Source organism: Erpetoichthys calabaricus, chromosome 1 (genome assembly GCF_900747795.2).
Source record: "Erpetoichthys calabaricus chromosome 1, fErpCal1.3, whole genome shotgun sequence".
NCBI lineage: Eukaryota > Metazoa > Chordata > Cladistia > Polypteriformes > Polypteridae > Erpetoichthys > Erpetoichthys calabaricus.
In genome coordinates, this window is record NC_041394.2 from 31,952,755 (window position 1) to 31,980,145 (window position 27,391).

Consider the following 27,391-nt stretch of genomic DNA (forward strand, 5'->3'; position numbering starts at 1 on the left):
AGTGACTACAGTATGTCATAAATAAAAGCTCTCATCATGCCTGCTTGATGCCTCAGCAATTATGTTATGATAGGAAGAGGTCAGCACTTCTCTTTTGTTTGTTTTCTCACTCTTTTCCCACTGCTCTGTTGTTTCCTTCCTTCTCTAACTTCTAGGCGCCTGCTTTCAATTGCACGTCCTGCGGCATTTAGATGAACATCGAGGAAAGTCACTGAGGCCCTTGTACTTGTAAGTCAGCCAAGTAGGGCAGGAAATTGAGGTCAGGTCATGAGAGTGAGGGGACGAGGAGGTCTGCTTACTGCATCTCTCCCCCTCTCCTTCTAGGAGAAGCCACTCAGTATGCATCTGGGGGATCTGAAGGGGGACTCACCAGTGCGGGACATGGCTTTCCACAAAACTGCCTTACCTGCTTTTTGACAGGCACAGAGTAGAAAAGGCAGAGGGAGAGATGCAGACTTTGTCCGCTTGCCTTTCCTCTCTTGCTCCAGCTTCCAAAAAGCATGTCTTGTTCTTCTCATTTTGTTGGACTCCACCACAACTGTCTGATTTTATTTGTTGGAGCCCACCTATTTGTATTCCTTGTGTTCTCAGATAATAATTCAATTGAAACCATAGGACATTGTAATGCCAGTTGGGCATGTCACTTTTTCCACCTTATCTCATCCATGTCTCCACACAGGCTGCCCTCCACCCTTACTTTTGTTATCATGAAAGTTGATTTTATCCAAATCAACTTATAAATGACGGAAATACATGTAGTTGTTTCAATATTGGCAAAGGTGGAGTACTGGAATCTGAAATGACTCAGTAGGACTAGGAATGAAACCAACCTTATAATGCTATGCAGCTCAGTTCATAGCCACTAGGAAACAATTTACACACACACGCACACGCGCACACACACACACACACGCACACACACACACACATATATATATATATATATATATATATATACTGCTCACACAAATTAAAGGAACACTTTTGAATCAGAGTATAGCATCAAGTCAGTGAAACCTCTGGGCTATTGATCTGGTCAGTGAAGTAGCAGAGGAGCTTGTTGATCAGTTTCAGCTGCTTTGGTGTTAATGAAATGAACAACAGGTGCACTAGAGGGGCAACAAAGAGATGACCCCCAAAACAGGAATGAATGGTTTAACAGGTGGAGGGAGATCACTGAAATTTTTCCCTCTTCATCTTTTCTGACTGTTTTTTCACTAGTTTTGCATTTGGCTACGGTCAGTGTCACTACTGGTAACATGAGGCCATACCTGGACCCTACAGAGCTGACACAGGTAGTCCAACTTCTCCAGGACGGCACATCAGTACGTACCATTGCCAGAAGGTTTGCTTTATCCCCCAACACAGTCTCAAGGGCATGGAGGAGATTCCAGGAGACAGGCAATTACTCTAGGACTAAAGCTGGACAGGGCTGTAGAAAGTCCTTAACCCATCAACAGGACCGGTATCTGCTCCTTTGGGCAAGGAGAAACAGGATGAACACTGCAAGAGCCTATAAAATGACCCTCAGCAGGCCACTGGTGTGAATGTCTCTGACCAAACAATCAGAAACAGACTTCATGAGGGTGGCCTGAGGGCCTGACATCCTCTAGTGGGCCCTGTGCTCATTGCCCACCTGGCATCGTGGAGCTCGATTGGCATTTGCCACAGAATACCAGAATTGGCAAGTCCACCACTTGCACCCTGTGCTTTTCACTGATGAGAGCAGGTTCACCCTGAGAACATGTGACAGATGTGAAAGGGTCTGGAGAAGCCATGGAGAATGTAATGCTGCCTGTAACATCGTTCAACATGACGGGTTTGGTGGTGGGTCAGTGATGGTCTGGGGAGACATATCCATGGAGTGACGCACAGACCTCTACAGGCTAGATAACAGCACCTTGACTACCATTAGGTATCGGGATGAAATCCTTCAACCCATTGTCAGACCCTACGCTGGTGCAGTGGGTCCTGTGTTCTTCCTGGTGTACGACAGTGCCCTGCCTCATGTGGCAAGAGTATGCAGGCAGTTCCTGGAGGATGAAGGAATTGATACCATTGACTGGCTACCACACTCACTTGCCTGACCTAAATCCAATAGAACATCTCTGCGACATTATGTTTCGGTCCATCCACTGACAGACTGAGAAGATCGTTCCTCCCCCAAACTATGCGATTCTTCAATTCCACCCGGGGGTAAACGTTAACATTATACAAAGTTATTGTCTGTTTTTACCTGCATTGTTATCAATCTTTAATTTAATATTGTTTTTTGTATGCATATGCTGCTGCTAGAGTATGTGAATTTCCCCTTGGGATTAATAAAGTATCTCTATCTATCTATCTATCTATCTATCTATCTATCTATCTATCTATCTATCTATCTATCTATCTATCTATCTATCTATCTATCTATCTATCTATCTATCTATCTATCTATCTATCTATCTATCTATCTATCTATCTATCTATCTATCTATCTATCTATCTATCTATCTATCTATCTATCTATCTATCTATCTGACGCCACCAGGTTGCACCTCGGACTGCCCAGAAGTTCAGTGACACCATCTGTCGTTTCATTAGAAGCATGCCTCCACCGATGTTGTCAGGCATGCATACAACCATGTGAGGGCCATACAAACTACTGAGTATGATTTGGAGTTGCTGCAATGAAATTACGGCAAAATGAACTAGCTTGCTTGGCGCATCATTTTTTCACTTTGATTTTCGGGGTGTCTTTGAATTCAGCCCTCTGTAGGTTGATAATTTTCATTTCCATCAAACGATGTGGCTTCCTTTCATTCCTAACACATTACCATATCAGTCCATATCAGTAGAGATATCCAGCAGGATTTTTTCCCATTTAGATCTGATGTGTTTTCAAAGTGTTCCTTTAAATTTTTTGAACAGTTTATATATACAGTATATATATGTGTGTATACACAGGGATTCAGAATGTATTCAGACCTCTTCATTTTTCACACTTTTTGCTGTGCTGCAGCCTTGTGCTAAAGCCATTTAATTTTTTTCTCCATATCAACCAACATTCAATGACCTAGAATGACAAAGCGAAAATGAGATTGTAGCAAATTTAGCAAATTTATTAAAAATAAAAAACTGAAATATCACCCTGACATAGAAATTTCCTTAGCTAAGTGGAGGTAAGGTACACTCCAACATGTAGCAAGAGGAAGACCGACTAGAACGGAGGAGGTCCCACCTCCTCCCTTCGACCTGCAGCCGCTCTGTCAGGTTTGTGCAAATAAATCGGTTTCGCAAGTGTATATAATACTTAGCACGATGAGAGAAGTCACAAAATCAACTGGTATGTTCAAGAAAATTAATAAAAAAACCCGATCTAAATCCGTTAAATAGTTCTCTCATGAAAAGCGGACAGATATACAGACAGACATTGGATTTTTTGTATATATATATATATATATATATATATATATATGTGTGTGTGTGTATGTGTGTGTGAGTGTTTATAAATATTTTAATAGTTAAGATTATTTCATTGCACCTTTTCATATTGCACCTTTCTACCATTCCAAGATGGCTTTAGCTTCTCTATAATTTGTTCCATATTTACTTAGGCAGGGCAATGGCAAGTGAGGTGAGGTAACTTGCTCAGTAGTGTAAGATGAACCAGATACATTGTTCTGAGTAGCCCTGTTCCTTAGCCATTAGGCAGGCCTCATGCGCTACATCAACACCATCTCAAGGTCCTTTACCTTGTACCTTCTCCTGTATTTCCATAGGCAGACTGATGGCAGGTGCCGTGACTCAGTCTTGGTGACACTGTGAGTCAGTGATATGAATTGAACAGGCATACTTGACCACTTGGACAATATACAGTGCATCCAGAAAGTATTCACAGCACATCACTTTTTTCACATTTTGTTATGTTACAGCCTTATTCCAAAATGGATTAAATTCATTTCTTTCCTCAGAATTCTGCACACAACACCCCATAATGACCATATAGGCCTGATTGGTGGATTGCTGCAGAGATAGTTGTCCTTCTGGAAGGTTCTCCTCTCTCCACAGAGGACCTCTGGAGCTCTGACAGAGTGACCATCGGGTTCTTGGTCACCTCCCTGACTAAGGCCCTTCTCCCCCGATCGCTCAGTTTAGATGGCCGGCCAGCTCTAGGAAGAGTCCTGGTGGTTTTGAACTTCTTCCTCTTACGGATGATGGAGGCCACTGTGCTCATTGGGACCTTCAAAGCAGCAGAAATTTTTCTGTAACCTTTCCCAGATATATGCCTCGAGACAATCCTGTCTCGGAGGTCTACAGACAATTCCTTTGACTTCATGCTTGGTTTGTGCTCTGACATGAACTGTCAACTGTGGGACCTTATATAGACAGGTGTGTGCCTTTCCAAACCATGTCCAGTCAACTGAATTTACCACAGGTGGACTCCAATTAAGCTGCAGAAACATCTCAAGGATGATCAGGGGAAACAGGATGCACCTGAGCTCAATTTCGAGCTTCATGGAAAAGGCTGGGAATACTTATGTACATGTGCTTTCTCAGTTTTTTTATTTTTAATAAATTTGCAAAATCCTCAAGTAAACTTTTTTCACGTTGTCATTATGGGGTGTTGTGTGTAGAATTCTGAGGAAAAAAATGAATTTAATCCATTTTGGAATAAGGCTGTAACATAACAAAATGTGGAAAAAGTGATGCGCTGTGAATACTTTCCGGATGCATTGTGAAGCCTACCATGAAAAGCACTACAATATATAAAATATGAATTGGGTGTTGAGCCAGTCATTTAAAGTCATATTCACTTTGCTTAATAGCATTGTGTAAATGAAACCATTACATTTATTAAGTCGTATTTATCCAAAGCAATTTACTAAAACAGATGTTAAACTACAGACAGAGGCATTGCTGTTTTTAATTAACTGCACACTGCTAATGGTGGAGTGCCACAGTGATTGGTAGATGTTGCTTACAGCTGTTGGGGCCTGAGGCTGAGTCTGGGGTGGGGTGTCCACCTTGCCTAAATAAGCACAGGCTTTACCATCAATACCTTTGCTGTTAAGAATGTGGAGCCACTTTATTTCCTGCTGAGACTGATGTAGCTTGAAGATCTGGACTGCTGTTTTGTTTTCTCCTTCACATTCAGATGTTTTATTTCCAAAGTTAAAAATACATTACATTACCTCAGGATGACCACCTGCATGACCACCATGCATGGCGGCATGCTTTTATCTCATCCAATGTTTTCCTTTTTGCAACAGAAAAAATACAAAAATATGCTAGAATATGCGTGAACAGGAATATAAATCTGAAGACGCTACGGCCCTAGATGATGTAGTAGGCTCACTTTTGAAGTGTATGATTAAGTGAGCGCCGTCTCCTAGCACTCCCTTATTTGTCTAGTTGTGATGCTGCTCTGCTTTTAAGATTTCATCATCAGAATGGAATTCACTGATTCAAAGGAGCTCATGGCCACCGGCACATACACTGCACACCATTAATTCACAGATCAGCCAGAGCTCAGACCCTAACAGTAGGCTTCCAAGGGTTTTAGTGCTGGCAGTTAGCCGAAAAAAATCCCTTCTGGTAAACTCATTGAAGGTTTTTATTAGTGCAATCCAGTTATGAAGACACTCTATTAATTGCGTTTTCTGAAATTGTTTCTTCTAGGGATACATCCACACTAATAAGTTTTCATTTTAAAATAGTATTATTTATACTAGCACATACTATTGTTTTCACATTGTTTATAAAAAGTATCTTTGTCCACACTAAAACGAATAAAAATGCATATGACATAGATGTTTGGCTACACTGGGGATGCACATATTGGACAGAAAGAACACTGAAGAGATAGTAACGCTGTCGACCATGGGATTTATTGCAAAAGTGTAGCAAAACTGGTAAGTCATGTGCCTTTGGCTCACGCATGAAGCATTGAAACTGTACAAACTACAGATTCCTACAGATAAGCAACACGGCAAGAGCCATGGGAAGCAACTCCTCTGTGTGTGCTATCTGGGAATATGGTATTCTTCTGTGATGGGTGAGTAATCAGGCAATGAGACATTGTAATGAGCCGAATCCAATCAGCAAAGGGCACAAACAAATCCAAGTGGGATTAGATTCTAATTTTACACACCGGTACATTTTTACGCATTCACACTGTAATGCAGAGTCAGCGTTTTAAAAAATCTCTGTTTATTGGGAAGTGTGAATGAAAGGCAAAAATGGAGACTAATCTGTGTGTTTTTAAACAAAAATATAGCAGTGTGGATGTAACCTAAGGAAGAAGAGCCTTCAGAAACAATAGCTATTTTGATGCAATGATAGGCTATTAATTAAAAAAATAACTTACTTAGTCTTCACATTAGTTTTATTGTCAAATGCTACCAGGGTAGGCTGTAACTTAGGGAACCATAAAATGGTAATGGGGGATTCAGGAAAAGGAAGGATGGACGGATGAATGGATGGATGGATGGTTTGGTTCTTGATCTACTTAAATGGCTGATGTTACTTAAATGGCTGATGTTATCTTAAAGAGCAAGTACTTTCTTCTAAGTGTCTTGTCTGAAACCTCATAGTGTGAAGTAAGAGCTGATAGTACAAGTAATTCTGAAGATGGAAAGATCAGTACAGTATGAAGTGACCTCACAATACTTTGGGCCAGCACACGCCATGAGGAATGATAGTACAAGTAATTCTGAAGATGGAAAGATCAGTACAGTATGAAGTGACTTCACAATACTTTGGGCCAGCACACGCCATGAGGAATCTTCCAGAGTATGGCAGTACTGTTCTTGCACAAGAAAATCAAACAACTCATGCCAGTATGTTGGGGGGTGGTAAACATTGTTCCTCACTGTGTCTCTCAGAGTCTTTCAGTTGGGTTCAGAAATGGTGACCAAGAAAGTCATGACATAATGGAGAACTTTACACCATTAGGAGGCCAAACACAAGCGCACTGTGAAAAGGCACATTGTTGTCCTCTATGACAGCCCTGGAACATGGGATGAAGTCACAATTTGAAGTGGCTTTGCATTCCAATTGTTGCGAACATTAGGTAGGGACACATGTTCAGAGGGGCAAAGAGCACAAGTGGAATGACCAGGAGATAGAAAGTATCAAAAAAGGGAGCAGTGCTTCTGGAAACAAACCAAACTTATGGTCAAAATGAAAACAAAAAACTAAAGGGGTAGTCTAAAATATCAACGCTAGTCAAAAGGTCTTAATGCTAGTATGTTCTTGGAAGTATATTTCAGGAGAAATGTTTGCAATGAGAAGTCTAGCAAAATGACATATTTTATTGTAATATTTGTTATCTTTTTAGATATTTTTGCTTGACTTCTCAATGCACCCTTAATGGCTAACAAAGTACAGAACCCTGCTGTTAAAAATGTTTGAAATAAGGAATTGATATGAGGTTTGAATGTCAGGTGTGGAGAGTGGCCATCCTTTATAATGGCGTCATCATGGCATTAGTCATTGTAGCCTTGATGGTCACAGTACAGACAACAGACATCGTATTCACATGCCATCTGGATGCAATGCTCAAAACAAACGAAATAACTGCTTTCATGGCAAAAAACACTTGAAAACTGGTGTAACGTTACCATCAGAAGGATCAAAAAAATCAGCAGTCCTAATTCCCAAAACAAATTTAAATCCTCCATAGTAATGTATCTAACACCAAACAAATACAGCATCTTCATGGTTAACACAAAGCACTTGGGTCAATTGACCTCTTTGACGCTCCCTCACGATGCAGGTAATGTGCCACATTCGGGACTCCATGACCAACCGCTCATTAGACACAAAGTCAAACCTGCAGTACCTAAGGATTGTCTGAAGAGAGCACAGTGCAGAAGGAGTTCAGTCTTCGTCTCAGGTCACTGGATGGTGTCAATGTATCACAAACCATATAGCGAAGCAGGAAGCACCAGGACTCTAAAGAGTTGGACCTTTGTCCTTTTGCATAGATATCGGGAGCGCCACACACCCCTGTCCAGTGACCTCATGACCCCCATGCTTTCCCAATCCATCTACTGACTTTATAGGAAGAGTCACCAGAGACAAGAATGTTGCTGCCAAGGTAAGTAAACCTCTCGTCAAGGTCGACACTCTCTCCTCAGACAGCCTCTGTGGCTCCTCTAAGTTATCTGCTCTCTTGAGCAGGTCCAAGTCTAGGAGCTCTGTCATGCAGGACTGTGCTCTTTAGTGCGAGAGGTCATCTTCCAGGAGCTCTTGGATTTATATGTAAAGAGGCAGGGCTTCAATGACAATGGGAGACTCTAAGGTGCCCTTAATGGACGGCTTCTTTGAGCTACAGAGGAGAAAAGAGATGGTATTGTTAGTGGTGGCACCCCCTCTTGCTCTGATGGGGTATCACATACCCTTTTTGAGCTTGGAAGATGTTTCTTAGATGCCACAGCATAACACTGCTCTCTACAATGTTTTAAAGTGCAAATTAGAAGAGGTGCTTAATAAAACTTTAGGGTGCATGCTAGGAACAGAGCTCTAAATAGTTTGTGCTCAAGCCAAACTAACAAATTGTGCTGAATTGCAAGCTATGTATTAATCGACATTATTTATTTCATTATTTTTGTTTATTCTCACTGCAACCGTGCACTCATTTTTGTTTAGTTGTTTGGACCATAGCAGTAAACGGGGTGGCCCTGGTGGCACCCTAGCTTTTCTTTTGGGTCTTCATGGCCTCATTTGCCCCTCATTAGCAGATTTAAGTAAGGTGTGATCACTAAATTAGACCCACCGTTGTGCTGCTCTGTTTACTTCCCTAGAATAGTACTAGGGTGTTGTACCGTGTTAGCCATTATGAATGTAGAGAAAAACCAAGCAAAATGACACCTTTTATTGGCTAACTAAAAAGATTACAATATGCAAGCTTTCGAGGCAACTCAGGCCCCTTCTTCAGGCAAGATGTAATCTTCCCTAGAATAGTAATTGCTGTGAGAGCATTACATACATTAATGCTGATATAACTTTTTTACTTTTTATTTTTTACTTTGACACTCACTTGCCTGCATGCCGTGCTTTAAGTGTGCTGTCATTTATGAGTTACAAGCTTTTCTTTCTGACAATTCTGATCTTCAAATGCAGCACATTCCCTCCCGGCCCACTCTTCAGCACACAGTGCCTGAGGGGCCGACATGCGCTGAACCCTACTCTGGTGGTCTTGATTGCTGGCTTGAGTAAGGGCTTTGAGGATGTAGACCTCTCACTTATTTTTTTTTTTTTTTTCTGGGATGGAGAGGTAGCTGTGTTTCCCAGGATAAAGAAGGAGGAAGTGCGAAGGAAGAAGGATGCATTGAAATTAGACTAAAAGCGGACTAAAAGCAAAGTATCAGCTGAGCCCCCTGGGACAGTGACAGAGAGCAATATTAAAGGCAAGGGATGTGAGGAGGGCACCGCTCTCCAGTGAAGCATAGTTGAAAAATGAAGGAGCACAACAAACTTAATTTAAAAGAAAAAAAGACTGACAATCACAGCATTGACACCGTTAGCACTCGTGTTACCGTCCTTCAAATATGTGAATGGCAAATATGTGAACGGCAATGATTTAACCCAAAGCTCTAAACATGGTAGAATGGGTACATAACTGATGATAGCCTGCAGCTGGACCGAAGGACTGAATCCAGGAGGCACTTTTTTCAGCAAAGAGTTGTGGGAATCTGGAGTAAACTACTGAGACATGGAGCTGAAGCAGAAACCTTGAGAACCTTTAGGAAGAATCTGGATGAGCTATTGGGACAGCTTAGTTATCTATCAGCTAAACAAATGGGCTTGATGGACTGAATGGCCTCCTCTCGTTTGTCAGATTTCTTATGTTTTTATGCCAGTTGCATCACAGCTTCAGTACTCTTGTTTTCACCTGGTTTGCTTCCTGTGTGGAGTGCAACTGACATCCTCATTCCTGGATGGTCTTTTCTTTTAAGTTCTCCAGTTTTTCCTTCATATTATGAAGACGTGCATGTAACGTTACCTCAAAACACTGATTTGGCTCTTCATGAATGTGTGTGTGTGTGTGTGTGTTAGGCATCCATGTGAGTTGGCATCTACCTTGTGTTTAATAATGCCAGCATATGCACCGGCTTCCAGTGACTCTGAAGTTGCCAAACAGGATAGAAGTTGGACGGATTTAAAGAAAGGCACTATTTGGTATTATAACTGCTTTTTATACATTTCAGTCTCCAACTCACTCCATCTAAATTCATTACAATTATTATAATAATAATAATACATTTTATTTATATAGCGCCTTTCCCATGCTCAAGGCGCTTTTAAATGCTTTTAATATTCCACTGTATTTTGTTTGAAAGCAAAACTTGGCTTTAAAACAAAAATCATTCATCCTGTTGTAACAGACAGCCAGTAGCTCAATCCGGCCGGGACGTCCCTGAGATGGAAGGATGGGGGAAGGCAGCTTTTCTAGGACTCTGCCTCCCCCAAGATGCTAGATGGCTGCTTCCCTGGATTCCCGCAGGGCACTATGGGACATGTAATTTAATACCACAACCCTGCTGGTACCATGGGTGCCGCCAGGGGACGCTGCAAGAGAACCTGGGGAGTCATGTCTCACCCAGAACCCGGAAGTACTACCTAGTCACAGGGACGAAAGCTCAGAAGTACCTCTGGGCTGAAGAAAATTCAAGTTCTCTATCTGCTTCTGTCCTTCAGTCCACATGACTTGCCAGCACTTCCGTGTCGGGCACTGTTTGAAGGACTGTTGGGAACCCAGCAAATGAGCCAGAGTCAGGTGGTGGTGGACAAAGTTGTGTGGAGGAGAAAATAGGATGAGAGAAACAGAATTGTATTGATTATTGTCATTACTTGCCTGTTTGTTGTGGCTGTGGTGCTTGGGGAGCACTGTTATAAAAAGAAAATAATTAAAAGGATCTTCTTGGTGCTTCTACCTGGTGTCCTGAGTGTCTGTCTGCTGGGTTTAAAGGGGCAGTGCGTTCACACTGTATAGTAGCTAAAATCTACCAAGAAGGGCACTATAAAAACAGAGATCCATCTATCTGTTCAAAATTATTTTAATTTGCTTAATCCACTTCAGTGCTGCTTGGCTGGAGAACTGTCACAGAAGCATTGGAGTCAGGCGGGAATGAACCCTGCACTGGGCATCGGTTATTTTGACATTATTATAGTGTAGAGATTCCACTGAGCGGAGGACAACATCCAATTTATAAAATATGAATACTTCTTTACTTGATTTCTTACAATATTCCCTTAAAATTGTTGATTCTTCCAAACCAAAACCTAACTAGGAAAACATGAGCAGCCATTGGAAGATCCCAGGTTACAACAGGGGTTCTCAAACTCTGCTCCTTGCAAACTGAAGAAGCTTTAATGAACGAGGGGTATCATTCTGTCCTGTCTGTTGCTTGCTTGTTCAGCTAATAGCTAAGCTGTCCCAATATCTCATCCAGATTCTTCGTAATGGTTGTTAAGGTTCCTGCTTTTACTACATGGCCCTGTAGTTTATTCGAGTCCCACAACTCTTTGTGTAAAGAAGTGTTTCCTGGCTTTAATCTTAAATGCACTTCCCCTTAATCATCTCAGCTGTCCTCGAGTACATGATTCATCGTTAAGTCAAAAGAATTCTGCTGGACCTACGTTATCAATGCCTGGATTAGGTCCACACGCAGTCTCTTCTGCTCGAGACTAAACAAGTTTAATTCTCTGAGTCTGTCAAAGTCGGACAAGTCCTGAAGTCCTGGGATGGTCCTGGTTGCTCTCCTTTGCGCAGCTTTAAGTGCTGCTATGTCGTTATTGTGGCGTGGTGACCAGAACTGCACAAAATACTCCAGATGTGGTCTCACTAGTGCATTGTATAGTTTGAGCATAACTTCCCTTGATTTATATTCAGTTGTAAACAGTTTTTACGTTATAATCTTAACATTTTACTTGCATTTTTATTTGTTTGTGCAAATTGCTTGGATAATGAGAACATTGTGTTAATGTAAAACCCTAAATCCTTTTCTGAGGTTGCTTCTTGTATGACGGTGTCTTCCATCTTGTATTTATATTTGACATTCTTTTGGCCCACATGTAACACTCTAATCTTTTCTACATTAAACTACATTTTCCAGGTCTGGATGACATATTTGGACATCTTAGCTAGACAAGTGAGCTTGATGAACTGAATGGTCTCCTCTTGTTTATCAGATTTCATCTGTTCTATTTGAAACCTGGTTAAAACCAAGAAGCAGTCAATGTCCCTAAATGTAGAGTGTTGCAGTTGTGCTGCTGCCTCGCTGTATGGAGACTAGGGTTCATATCCCAGGTCCTCCCTGTATGGAGTTTGCACGTTCTTCTCCTCGTGTCTGTGTGTGTTTCCAGTTTCCTCCCACAGTCCAAAGACTTGTAGGTTAGGTGGGTTGGCGATGCTAAATTGGTGTGGTTAGGGTGTGTGTGTTTGGTGTGTGTGTGTTGACCAGTGATGGGCTGGCGACCTGTCCAGGGTCTGTTCCTGTCTTGTGCCTTATGTTGGCTGGGATAGGCAACAGCACCCCCCATGACTCTGTTCAGGACAAAGCGGGTTAGACAATGAATGAATAAAAGAATGAAAAATAGTGAATCTTAACAACTGTGTGATATAATATTGTGGCTAAAAGAGTTTTCAAATAGCAGCAATAACTGGTTTCTAATTAATACATTAGATAGAATGAACACTGAAGCTGCTGAAATCCTCCAAAAATTATTTTTCACCTTAAATATTTGATCATAATCTCATATGGCTTGCACATTGCACTCACTATGTACGGTATCCCAGTATCTTTTAACTGTTTTGTTTCTCCACATTCTCTGTTTGAGAGTACCAGTCAGTTTCTTTATAGCACCAAAGAGAAAGAGACCGGGTTCCAGTCTGGATATTAACAAGGATAAAAAAGAGACAGCATTGTGATAACATTGGATGGTCCTGCATGGGCACACATTAATTAGTCATTTATATAATCTTTATAGTGATCTTCATGACTAATAGGAGCAGAGTTCTAAAGTGTAATACGTATGTGTGTACACCTTGTGCCTTCTACAGGATTACCTGGGCTGCATCATTGACTGCGGAGACCTGCCCTTAAAGCCGGACGAGGTCAGTACGCTCTTCTGCAACATCGAGGACATCTACGAGTTTAACAGGTACTGAGGCCTCAACTTCTAAATCATTATGTATTTGACTATTTATTTATTTTACCATTTCAATCTCTGTCTCATGTGTACTCATCACAGATAAACAGATCATCACTGTCCTGGAGCACAAGTGACTAACAGAATAGTCAGAACCCCATCCACTGTGGAATCTTAACTTAATCTAAACAGAATTATTAGAAGCCAATGAAAATTTCTACACAGCAACCTAAAGTAATTACCAATTGTATAGAACTAATCAACTACATTCATTTATATATATACAGTATGTACATATATATATATTTTTCATACAAAGAATGAAACTCAAAGCTCAAAATGAAAGTTACAAGAAAAGAAAAAAAACATATAAAATTAGTTAAGAAAAAAAAGCTAAAATAAAAAAGAAAAGAAAAGAAATAAATTCATCCATACGATCTTAGAAAACATATTTAATTAGTAGAAGAGTAGAGCCGTTTTGTACAGTATCCCTAAAGAGAGCAGCTTGGTGGTGTAGCGGTTAGCACTGCCGCCTCCCAGCTCCAATAAATTAGGACGTAATCCCAAGGTAACTGATGTCCTTGTGCAGCTTGCACCTTTTTCTCTCAGGCACTGTCCATTGTCATCCCTAAAATATGATATCAGAGTTAAACTGGCAGCCATTCCTTGTCTGGGTTATGTTCCTTCCTCCCACTCCATTTACAGTGAATTTAGAACGTTTTCAGACCCCTTCACTTTCTTCACACTTTATTGTGTAGTACATTTTATTTCAAATAAAAAATTTGCCATTTTTATCCATCAATCTGCACTGAATGGCCCCTAATGGCAAAGTGAAAATTTAAAAAAAATTAAATTAAATTGAAAAACTCAAGTTTTTCATTATTATACATATTCAGACCCTTAATTCAGTACTTTGTAGAAGATCTTTTGCTAGCATCTCCAACTGTGATTCTTCTTGGGTACGTTGGTACAAGCTTTGCACTCCTGAATGTGGTGTAGAAAAGGCGCTATATAGGTGCCTGACCCGGCACAGAAGGACACAGAGGCACGTAATTAACCAAGATCTTTTATTTTTCTCTTCACCCGTGGGTGCACGTCTTCCCTGTGACCCACCGGCAATACACAGTCCCAAAAGCACTCTATTCCACCCAACAACAATAACAGCACTCTTTTCTCCTCTCCCACCACTCCTCCTCAGGCTTAGTCCTCCTCCTCCCGACCCTGGCTTCTCGAGTGGTGGTGGCTGGCCCTTTTTATACCCCACCCAGAAGCGTTCCAGGTGCTTGACCACCTGGTCCTAATTGCATTTCCGGGTGGGGCTGAAGATTCGACCAGCCGGGCTGCAGACTCCATGCAGCTCCCCCTAGCGGCCATCTCAGCCCCCAGCCAGGTTGTGGAGGACTCCATCTCCCATGGAGCCATGTGCCAGGTTGGAGAATCATCGTCCGCCAGGGAGGCTGCCACCAAGCGTCCCGGGGGAGGTATTGAAGTGTCCATAGCTGCTCCCCCGGAACAGATGCAGCAGGGGCGTCCCTGCCGGGCATGGGACCCGGCTGTCCTTTACAGTGGACAGTTTATTCCATTCTTCCTGGCAGATCCTGTCAAGTTCCTTTAGATTGGATGGGAAGTGCCTGTAAACGGCCATTTTCAAGGCTCTCCACAGATGTTCTATCATGTTAAGCCTGGGCTTTGGCTGGTTCACTCAAGAACATTCAGCTATTGTCCCGAAGCCACTCCACAGTTTTCTTGGCTGTGTGCTTCAGGTCATTGTTGTGCTGAAAGGTGACCGTCACCTCAGTCTGATGTCAAGTGCAGTCTGGTGCAGGATTTCTTCAAGAAGCTCTCAGTATTTGGCTGCATTCATTCTTTCCTCAATTTATGATCAGTCCTCCTGTCCCTACTATTGTGAAGCACCCACATAGCATGGTGCAGGTTTTCTTCAAGGACCTATTCGCCTGTATTCATCCTTCCCTCAATTCTGACCAGTCTCCCTTTCCCTGCCTGTAGGACGCACCCCCATAGTTTGATGTTGCCACCACCATGATTAACTTTTCAGATGGTATTAAGCAGGCGATGAGAGGTATCTGGTCTTTGCCATACAGGTTTCCACAGATGTTCTATAATGTTTAAGCCTGGGCTTGAACTGGGTCTCTCAAGAATAGTCAGAGGTTTGTCCCAAACCACTCCAGCATTGTCTTAACTGTATGCTTTGCTTCATTATATTGCTTAAAGGTGAACCATCATCCCAATCTGAGGTGGTGTGCAGTCTGGAGCAGGATTTCTTCAAAGACCTCTCTGTATTTGGCTGCATTCATTCTTCCCTCAATTCTGATCAGTCTTCCTGTCCCTACTATTGTGAAGCACCCCCATAACATGTTGCTGCTACCACCCAGCTGCTGCTACCCACCATGCTTGACCTTAAGGATGGTATTCAGCAGGTGATGAGCAGTTTCTGGTCTTCATAAGCCATAGTGCCAAGAGTTGTGCCCGAAGTGTTCAATTTTTGTCTCATCAGACCAGAGAATCTTTTTCCTCATGCTGTCAGAGTCATCAAATGCCATTTAGCAAACTTTTATTCAAAACTGTCTGCCGCCTAGCCACTCTACCATAAAGGCCCGATTGATGATGTGCGGCTGAGATGGTCATCCTCTGACAGGTTCTCTTTTCTCAGGAGAGGACTTGTCAAGCTCTGTTAGACTTATCACTGGGTTCTTAGTCACCTCCCTGACCAAGGCCCTTCTTACATGGTTACAAAATTTGCCTGCATGGCCAACAGTGGAAAGAGTCCTGGTGGTTTCATACTTCTTCTAGTTAACAATTATTGAGGCCACTCTACTCCTAGGAACATTGAACACTTGGTTTTATCCCATTGTCCTGATCTATGCTCCACTGCAGTTTGATCACAGAGGTCTACAGGGAGCTCCTTGGACTTCATGGCTTAGTTTTTGTCCTGACATGCAGTGTGAATTGTGGACCTTCTGTACACTGACGGGTGTCTTTCTAAATGATGTCCAGTCAATTCAGTTTGCCATAGATGGACTCCAATCAAGTTCTCGACACAACTCAAGGAGATTTAAACCAAATAGGATGGACCTGAGCGCAGTTTGATGTGCCATAGCAAAGAGTATGAATACTTATAGGAAGGAGAGATTTCAGTTTTTGGGTTTTCATAAATTTGAAAACCTTTTCTGAAAATGATCTTGTCATTTAATCATTAGGAGTTATTTAGTGTAGATTGATGAGCAAAAATGACAAAATAATCCATTTATAATTAATTCTACAATATGTGTGCACAAAGAGAAGTGGTCTATTTTCTGCATTCACCATCTTCTCAGGCAAAGGGGAATTTATGAATCCCATTTTGAATATAGAATTCGGACAGTATTTAATGCTTATGATAATGAATTAAAAGTGTATTTTGTGTAGCATGTTGTTAACTAGTAGTGTTTAGGAATATGGAACCCATGGGATCTTCTAAAAAGCACAGATACAGCACATGTACAGTACATTATTTACTGATCCTTGCCAGCATGCATTGATGCGTTTTATGCCCTTATGCACAAACTGTTCATTCAGGTCCCCAATCTTCATTCTCCTTATTTCAGAAATGCAGAACTGTAGACATATTCTTTTTGATGTCCAACACACAGTTGAAGTTCTCTCTTTTATTGTGTCTTATCAACTTGAAGCCCCCAGGGCTCTAAAATGAATGTGTAATGTGCAGAAACACCCGAGGCTGAATGAAACAAAAGAAAAGGTGCATTTGTTCTGTCTTTTCAGTGTGCTTATGTATAGGTGATGTGACCATCAGGGGGCGTTGCAGCTCCCCAAACCCCAGACACAAGTTTATGGACAGAGTCCCAATTCAAATGAAAGGTTTTAATTAACTAAATGCCTTCCACAAAGGTTTCAAAAAGTACACACCACACACTGCACAACTCTTGCATTTTCTTTCTCTCCTCCTGCTCCCCCATTCAAGCATCATCTACTTCCTCCCGACACTCTCCCATCATACTGGAGCGGGGCTGCTTATTTTACATAGAACTTGGGAGTACTTCTGGTGTCACTTAGAAGCACTTCCCGGATGTGGCTGAAGCCCCCCTAAAGCAGGGACTATGAATCCCTGCAGCGCCTTCTGGCAGCACCCACAATTCCCAACTACAATTCCCGACATGCTCTGTTGGTAGCCATAGAGGTAATGCAACTCATGCTGGAGAAGAAAATGTCCCAAATTGTCTTTCCTGGTTCTTCTGTTATACTGGCCTCCCAAACAGGTAAGGATTCCTGTTCAATCCCGGCCGAGATGTCAGTCTCTCCCTACATGCCATTCATTGCAATGTGTTACAAATCTCCTGCTCAGAAGTCTGGCTGCATTAGTGGACATGAAGCAAGAGGAGTCTGCCCTATAAGGTGTATTTCTTCTTTTTATTCTCTACTAGCAAAATACCCGTGCTTCGCAGCGGCGAAGTACTGCTTTAAAATTTTTATTAAGTAAACCTTTTTAAACTGAGGGAAAATATACCAATAATTATTTGTTAAGGATCTCTTTGTATACCACGTTGTCAGTTCGGCCCTCCGGTTGTAATATGACCAAGCTGTGCACTGAGCTCACTCTTGAGCATGCAACGTATAGTTGGCCTTGTGAAAAGCAATCTTGCCTCAAATCAATGCCAACCTTTTGTAGGGTCTGTCCCTGAGACTTATTAATTGTCATTGTGAAGCAGAGCCTTAGTGGAAATTGAAGGCATTTGAATTGAAATGGGTTTCATCGATAATTTCGCATCCAGCTTTTGAGAGTTTAAACATTCATAAACGTCACAGTGTCCACTACTCAAATCGTCACCTGTGAATCTAAGATGGTTAAGAGGCATTGGTGGTTGTCCAAAGGTGTAAAATATTTGGCCATTTCGGTACACTTGAAAGCGACAACCGAACAATTCAGCGGCAGCCATCAACTCACATGCAGAACCATAGGTGAAGGGCTTAAGCATTTCACTCTTATAGTGCTCCTGTGTAGTATAATTATCTCCTGTACCGTCATCAGTCCACACCTTGAACCTGTCCCAGTCATTCAATACATAAGACACAATGTTCCTCCGGATATCAAGAGTGAGCCTGATATGGCTGTGCAATATGTAACACAGAGAATGGAAAAGGCAGTCGCCATCTCCGGGCATGGAAACCACTCGGTAAGTGACAGTTCTTTGATCGATGGTGATCACCTCGATAGACATGTTAATGGGGGTACGGTTGGAGTTCTTTGATCGATGGTGATCACCTCGATAGACATGTTAATGGGGGTACGGTTGGAATGATAAAGGAAATGGGTACCTGAACAATGTAAACTAAGTCTAAAATATCTACACAATAACTATAATCATAATAAACGAACAATAAAACAACGGAGTAGCCGTGAATTAAATAAAAAGGCTGCAGTTATCAGCAGGGAGACGTGAATACCGTGGCGAAGCAAGGAAGGAAATGAAGAGACCGGAGCGACGGACGGCCTTATATAGGCAGGCAGCCAACTACGTGGGAGGCGTGGGGATGGGGGACCCAACGGCGCCTCACACGGCGACCGAGCTACAGGCTATGGACGTATATATGTACGTAAGTAGGATTCAGTTAGCGTTGGGAACCTGCGTACCAAATTTCTTGAAGATTGGCCCATAAGTAACAAAGACCGTTGGAAAGTTCAATATGGCGGCCGACAGTGGCATCATACCACCGAAATAAGTACGTACATCGGTTTCGGTTAGCGCAAGGAAGCCGCCTACCAAATTTCGTGAAGATGGGGCCATAAATAAGAAAGTTTAACATGTCGGACGTTGTCGACCGTTATGACCGTTACGCGTAGAATTTCGAAATGAAACCTGCTTAACTTTTGTAAGTAAGCTGTAAGGAATGAGCCTGCCAAATTTCAGCATTCTACCTACATGGGAAGTTGGAGAATTAGTGATGTGTGAGTCAGTGAGGGCTTTGCCTTTTATTAGTATAGTTTCAACTGGACTCAGATATGTTGAATTATGAAGCTCACCACCCTTGGGTTGGGAATTTGATGATGGATGGATGGATGGATGGATGGATGGATGGATGGATGGATGGATTGATTAAGGAGTATTCCCCTCCTTTATCATTCATGGGTAATTCTATATCATTCTTGGCAATCTTACACCGTCATTTTCATGAGTGTGACCATCTAAAATTGCTTTTGCCCTTTTTATTGCTGCATTTGGGAGAGTGTGGTGGGTGGCACCTTAATTATAAGTCAGAATTTACATAGTTCACTCCCAAGACAGTGCTTATTGAGCCAAACTCCAATCAGAGAGACCTTTCTTCATGCTCCTTCCTAGTAAAAGTATTTAGGAGCCACTATAACTGTGGTACTGCTAACAAAGCTAGTCTGTCAGAGCTCTCTGAACCATGAGTTCCAAACAGCAGGAACCAAGGATGCCAGTTTAACCCTCTCCTCTGACGTCTCCTGAAACAGCCAGTTAGAAGGTGTGGGCCCATCCATTTTAGGTAATAATTATACTTGTGGTCAGCATTATTGTGGGGTGCCACACAGCAGTCTGTTTCAAGTTTAATTTTAAACACATGAGGTGGCCTGGCACATTCAGGAAAGGCTGCACCCACGGTGGGTGCCCATGTCGATCAGAGGCTTTTCTAAAATGTCGGGCAAATAAAAGAAGACAGAGAGTCAAAGTTTGTGATTTTCAGATTAAGAACCAGTAATCAGTAGTGCAGAATAGGGCGCCTCAGTTGTTAACTGGTACAAACAAAACAAGAACTATTTTTGAGCTTTCTATTATTGCAGAGGTCCATAAGCAAAAATTGCAGACTGCAGGCCATTCTGTTTTGACTGTAAAATACTAATATTTTTGAAGACACATTATAATAGTAAGTTGTTTTTCAAGAAATGGCCATTAAGCCCAACACTTCTAGTCTACTCTTTAGCATGTAGTGTGTCCAATGCAGTGCTTTTGGTGGGTGCTGGACCAGCTCCTTGTTCTTGGAGGTTCATTCTGCTGGGCACCGCAGACCTTTAACTTACGACTGGTCAGCTGTCAATCCTGTTACTTCACTGCTGCTAAAGACGTGTGACCTGAGAGGGCCGACACTCTCAATGCTCGATGCTCCCCTTTTGTTCCTGATTGCAGTATGCAAAGTGTTTTATGGAGGACACATGATTTATTTTTCTATATACACTTTTCCAGTAAGCACAAACACACTTTCTTTACTTTTCTTTTCTTTTTTTCCTTCCTTCCTTCCTTCCTTCCTTCCTTCCTTCCTTCCTTCCTTCCTTCCTTCCTTCCTTCCTTCCTTCCTCGACAAGCTTCGTCCACCTCCTCCCAACTCTGGCTCCCCGAGTAGTGGCTGCTGGCTCCTTTTATAAGGCACACCCAGAAGTGCTGCCAGAATTAAGTCAATGGGGCACTTCCGGGTGTGGTGGAAGAGCGATTCTCCAAGGCTCAGCAGCTGTTGCAGCACCCCCTAGCTGCACCCACAGAACCCTGCAGGGTTGCACCAAACTCCAACTCCCATGAAGCCCTGTGGGAGTCCTAGGCACCACTGTAACCCATGGGGGCTGCCATCTAGCGCTCCAGGAAAGGTAATGCACTGGCCATACTTGCTCCCCCGGTCCTTCAAGTGTGGAGGCGTCCCAGCCAGGCAGGGGCCCTGGCGGTCTGTCACAGTGTATATAGTGCTCATGAGAATTACTTACAAACACTTAGTTATCATTTCTGTTTTTGTTTTTTTTTTTTTGTCCGGTGCCTTCTGACTTACTGGTGCAAAAAAAAAACCCTCACAGGATATACCATTCTTGATATCTGCTTATGCAAAACAATGTCTTCTGTGGGGTTCCTTCCTATTTTTGACCTACTAGACCCAAAAGACTGTTTTTAGGCCATTTTGGACTATATTTTGTGCAGAAATTTGCACCCTTGTGATAAAGAGCAAACCAATAGGTGTCTGCAGCAAAAATAATCAGAAGGACTTAATGTTGTGCAGGCCACATCAGCAGACTCCAGAAGTTCACCCCCTAATGGGATGCATGGTGTCAAAGTTTGAAAAAATGGATATTGGTGATATTGGCATATAGAGTGTTATTTCTAAGCTGCTTTGAGGTTGCTGATCATTAATTTAATAATATTTTTGATATCTGACTCTTTGCTGGTGGTCCTAGCCCCTAAGAATCACTTCCAGAAGGTTTAAAATGACAAATTTCAAACATAGGCATGTTTAGCTATTTCAAAGTCAGTGATTACGAATACAATGTGATTTTTGATTATTTACTAGGGATCTAGAACATTGACGTCAACCAGAGGGTGGAAAATGACAAATTTCTGTTACAACTGAGAATATTTAAACTGAGTCACTCATATTAATATTTCAGTGCTTTGCCACAACTATTCTTGTTTATTCTGTACTTCTTCTACTTTATGAAGTACTAGGGACTCTGCTCCCTGTTCGCTTCGCTCGTCCAGCCCTGGGTTTGGTTTACCAGATAAACAATTTAAAGAGACTGTTATTTTCATGGGAATTGTTACATATGCATTATTTTCACTTTTACTTTAAAACTTTTGTAAAAACAATATTTGTACTTTATTTCCTGCCCCGGGCGTGGTTAAGTCTTTCTCGTGGGACGTATAACGCTGCTCACATTGTGAAGGGGAGTGCGGAACGCATGCTAAAGAGATGCAGTCGGTTCGGCTGATGTCTTGCTGCTGCTGCTGGCGAGCCACGTCTTCTGCTTGTCGCGCTTTGCGTCGATCATTTAAAAGCCTGTACAGCAGCTGTCCTTTTGCCACTTCGCGTCTCTGCCGGTATCTGTGTGAAGAGTGGGGGTGGGTGGGGGGGCTTGGGGGGGGTTTACTGAAAGCATGCTAAGGAGATGCACTCGGATCATCTGCTGGCTTGCTGCAGCTGTTGCTGGTGAGCTGCACGTTCTGCTTCTCGTTGTTGTAAGAGCTGGGAGTACATGAAGTGTGTCTGCCAAAAGCATTCCAACAACTGCTAGGTTAGATGTCCGAGAACTTGTTTAAAAATTGTTTGTAAGTAGGGCGTGACAAGCAAAAGTCACCGTCTCACGGGTTTTGCTTCCTAAGATTGTAATGTCCAAGTGTATTGCCGAGATGATCAGGTCTTGATCGCTTCGCTCAACCCCCCCGGAGGCGCACTACACTCCTGCCACTTCGTGTCGTGAAGGGGGGGAGCTGAACGCACGCTAAGGAGAAGCAGACAGATCAGCTACTGGCTTTGTGCTGCTGCTGCCGTGCTGCGTGTTCTACTTATCGCACTGCGTGCCGATCATTTAAAAGCATGTACAGCACCTGTCCTTCTGTCTCACTGCCTTGTCTCGCGTGATGTTAAAGTGACTCTCGCGGGACGTCAAATTGTCTTCCGAGAAGATCAGGTCTCGTCTCCTTGGTCTCCCTGCCAAGATTTTTTTTATAATAGAAATCATTACATTTATTATGAACACCCCCAAATTAGGGTTTCTTATCGTATGTATGCAGTGAGTGTTCTGTAGAGTGCAAGCAGACAAGTGACAGGTCTGTCATCCGTGGTGTCGGTGGTGTCTTTTGTCTTGGTTTTCAAGTGAGTGATGTCTTCTGTTGAAAACTCTACTGTCTCTTGTGTGTTGTGTATAATGAATGTCAGTTCATCTGCAAGTACCAAATGTCAAGCTGTGAACCTTTTATACCAGAAACTGTGAACTCCATCCAGGCTGGTTACCTTGCAAGTTACGTGTTTTCTTGAAGTGCACTGGTGTTCTAGTGTTCGTGTTTTTCTGCTCCTCCCTGATCTGTTATAGATAGATAGATAGATATGCTGTTATGCTGCAGCTGTCTGGAGTTTTTTCTGTCCTCCCTGGCCATCAGACCTTACTTTTATTCTATGTTAATTAGTATTGCCAACTATTATTTTTATATTTCCCTTTTTTCTCTTTCTTCATCCTGTAAAGTACTTTGAGCTACATCATTTGTATGAAAATGTGCTATAGAAATAAATGTTGTTGTTGTTGTTGAAACGCGTTAGATGACAAGGAAGACGAGCACTGTGTGATGTTCTCCTGTGTTTCTATTGATGTTATTCAGTATGTGTCTGTAAAATAGTTTCAAGTTCTGGAATTGTGAGTTGTGTTCTTTTTGTATTATACATTTTAGCCCCTAGGTTTTTGTTAAAGTGTGTACTATGTATGTGTCCATATGTTCATTGTGCTTTTCACATTTTGTGTGTGTGTTTATTCTCATAAATGCTTGATGAAGGTTTCTTTGCAGTTTTCCTCATCTGTTGTTATTCTTGCACTCTATTAATAGGCCTACGTCATGTCAAATGTCTTTAATCTGTGTTTCTAGGTGGTGTTTCCAGGCGGGTTTCCTGAGTTTGTGTGATGTTGTTGTGCTTTGACTATTTTGTGTTTCATTCCAATGTAGGTAATGGCGGTAACTGCAGATGCATACTGTATATTAGTGTGTGCACATCTTAGTGTTTTAAGTGTATTTATGTATTATGGAAGTGTATGTTTGTTAATGAGTGTTGCCATTAGTGACAGTTTCTTTGCATTGAGTGGCTTTAGTATAAAGGCTCGCTAAGTGGGGTCTGTCCCTGTGTATTGTGGGAGTGTTCTCTCAGTGTCCTCGTCAGTTTGTGTAGCATTATATAAGCCTTAAGGGATAGTAGTATCTTGGGTTCATTGGTGTCAATTTCAGTTAGTGCCCATTCTTCCAGGATGTGCATTGTTGCGTGTGTTACCTGCCTGTGTCTCACATGAGACTGTGATGTCGTTGGTGTTTCCTGTTTGTGTCTGTAAGTTAGCAGCAACTTCAATGTTTCACTTGTTCTTGTTTTGTAGGATGAAGTTACGTGTGAGGCTTGTAAGAACATCAATGACTTGCAATTCTTTGTTCGGTGATTTGTGCATGTAACGTGTTGTGTCTGTTTCCAATTCTGTAATTGTATAACATGCATGATGAACTCATTTATATTCTTTGTACATTTCATGCACTGGTGGTCCCACAAAATAGCCATAGCAGTTCTGATGGTCTGGCCCACAACTCTGTAGAGAGGCCTTTGCAGTAGCCATGCTGTTCTTACCACCAGTAGCTAAGGGAGATTGTAGCTCACTTTTCAGATGCGGGCCTCTATCTAACTCACGAACACAGTCCATTTTATCTTGGATGATAACCAAGCCAGTATAAATTCCATTTCTTGTTATAACCATTTTTAATTTAATATTTAATATCTCTACTGGTGCGGGTAGTGGTCTACCTTTAGTTAGGTCCCTTCCCCTCATCCTTACCAGCATGGGTGGCCATAACAGGAGCATAAAGTACCCACTGGCATTGCTTTAAGAATCATACGGACTTGCAGGTCCCCCCTACCACGACATGTTTTGTAGACCTTATGGGGTTATAATAATAATAATAATAATAATAATAACAATAATAATAATACTAATAATAATGAAAATTTTGATTTCTTGAGATGAAAATTAGAAAAATAAAAAGGCTGAGTTAACTGGTCCAAGTATTAGATGGTAAACTAGCACACTTATTTCTCTGGTTAATAACACTAGTTTATTTGTATTTAATATCAGCCGTGCCTGCGGCTCCACCTGCGTAGTAGTGAAACAGGACAGTGAGGAGGGCTCTGCCCGGTTCCAAACTCCTAACGTCAAGCTTCCCCATCCCCTCGGCATGCAGCCTCTGTCTTGGATTAGCGCGAATATATCGCTCCTGCAAGCGAACTATGATTCTTTGTACGATGAGAGAAGTTGCAAAATCAACTGGAGTGTTCAAGCAAATTCTAGAAAAAAACCCGAACTAAATCCGTGAAGTAGTTCTCTCGTTTGCTAGTGTGGGAAATAGCCCGGACACAGACAGACGGACATCATTAGGTCACCCAACACACGTTTATTTTATACACTATTTACAATGTCACTCAATTGCACAACCCAGTGCCGCAGCACCAATCACCCCAACAGTCCAGGCCTCTGTCCACAATATGCCTTCAGGCCGCCTCCTTCTCTCTTCTTTCTCTCTCACTCTCAGACCTCGTCCTCTTCCACCCAACTCCAGCCTTGATTGATTTATAGTCACCCGGATGTGCTCCAGGTGGTTCTCGGCAATCTTCCACTGACACGCCTCTGTATGGCGGAAGTGCCGGCTGTCTCTCTGGAAGCACTCTGAGTGTCTCTTTTCTTCTTCCCCCCAGCACTTCCTGGTGTGGCAGAAGTGCTGGGGTCCCAAGTCCTCCAGGCATGGGGACACCCCCTGGAGGTTACCACGGGCCCCTACAGGGTTGAGCTTCCAAGCCCTGTACCCGTGGCCCCCAATATAACCAGGGCGGTCGCCTCCTTGTAGTCCGGAGGAGGCATGAGCCCTCCTCCTGTCCTCCTGGGCGTCCCGGCTGGGTACCACCCCCAGCCGCGTGCCACACTAGCTAAGCAGATTTAAGATATGCCCCAAGGCTGGAGCGTGAGTAAGGAGGGCACCGCTCCCCCCTCCCCTCGGCCCACTGCATGTCTCTTGGATTTGCTCAAATAAACCGGTTCCTCAAGTGAACTATGATACTTAGCATGATGAGCGAAGGCGCAAAATCAACAAGAATGTTTAAGCAAATTATAGAAAAGAACCCGATCTAAATCCATTTAGTTCTCTCATGAAAAGCGGACGGACGGACGGATGTACGTACGTTGAATTTTATATATATAGAGAGATTAAACAAGTTTGTGAAGGCACATTACTTAATGTCTACCTCATAAGGTGATTTTTGGTAATAATACTTGTAACAATACAAATTGTTCTCAAACAAATTTCTAAATAAATCCCAATATTAAAAGTGAGCCCGGCTGTTCCTCACTTCCTCTGCATGGAGCTCCAGGTCACGTACAGTTTGAGGCACACACTGCTCCTAGTCCTGTGAGCCATTGTTAATTAGAGCCCCCTTCTTGATGAACCACATGACTGAAGTCCATCAGGCAGGTCACACAGCACTGGGGGCTCATCGCCCTGATCATCCCGCCGCAGCATACCGTTATGACAGGCAGCTGGCTGATGCTTTCCAGCTTTTCTCTTCTCTATCGGGACTCCACTCTATAGTAACAACTCAAATAGCTCAACAGGCAATCTTGTGTTTGACATTGTTACCATATGAAAGGTTTCTGTTGGAGGAGAGGATTGCCTCCTTAACAATTCTGTGGCATACGCAACCCAACAGTAAAGATTTTTTTATGTGTTACTTACCCAGTGTTGTTTGTAATAATCTTACGTTCTGCTCTTGGGTTGAACTTTCCGGGGCAGCCTAGCCTGAACGAAATGGCAGTTGTTTGTCATCTTCTCCCCTTGCAGATCATCTACCGGACAGTGGAATGATTGATTTCCATCTATTTGCAGATTTTTTTTAAGTCCTTTCCCAGACTCACATGCATCTATAACCTTCTCCGAGAGGGCCTCAGAGATCTCTTTCAATTCAGACACAGTGATAACACATACTTCAACAACAAAAAGCACACCAAATTAAATGTGTGAGGTTTAAATAAGACAGGGTCACTCAAGGTCCTCTCTAACAAGGTTCTGCTCATTTGCACCTCATTCTAATCAGAGGCATTTGAGGTATTGATAAATGTAAGGATGGACTTACGTTTTCCATGTGAAAAACTGGCATTTATGTTTGTTTAAGTTATACAATGGACGATAAAATGTAAATGTGGCATGGGGTTTGTTATATTATTACATCATCTTTATCTATACTGTTTAACTGAAAATGAAATATTGATTGTACACATATACATATATATGATACATGCGCATATATATATATATATGTATTATAATAAAAAAATCCTGGCATGAGACGTGACTTTCTCAGAGAGATACTTTCACGTCCTGCGAGATGAGACTTTGTGCTAAGAGATCTAACCATGCCCGGAGCCGTAAATAAAAAATAAAGTAGATGACAAAGTAGAATGTCGTAAAGAATTCAAAACCGTTGGCACGATACACATGCAGAGCAGATTAGAAATAATGGAAGTACTAAAATTCAAAAGTCTCAAAAAAATGATAGTAAAGATCGCATTAGCACAAACAAACGGAAATTATTACTCAGTGAAATAACAGAACAGCGAAAAGAGATCGAATATATAGTTTGGATTTAAACTTTAGGTCGGAGACTTGTAGATCGTCTGATTTGTGTTGGCATCAGGGAAAAGTAGTGTTTCTTCCCAATGAAAAAATGTATC

General features: G+C 42.2%; 1 protein-coding gene across 3 annotated transcripts in view; it reads left to right on the forward strand.

The window, feature by feature from the left end:
* The window catches only part of plekhg2 (pleckstrin homology domain containing, family G (with RhoGef domain) member 2), a 213,414-nt gene that overhangs the window by 104,932 nt on the left and 81,091 nt on the right, over positions 1 to 27,391 (forward strand). For all 3 annotated transcript variants that reach the window (XM_028797372.2, XM_051936524.1, XM_051936525.1), the window contains one exon: positions 13,055 to 13,155. In XM_028797372.2, the coding sequence (XP_028653205.2) occupies positions 13,055 to 13,155 (101 nt within the window). The remainder of the gene's footprint in view (positions 1 to 13,054; positions 13,156 to 27,391) is intronic.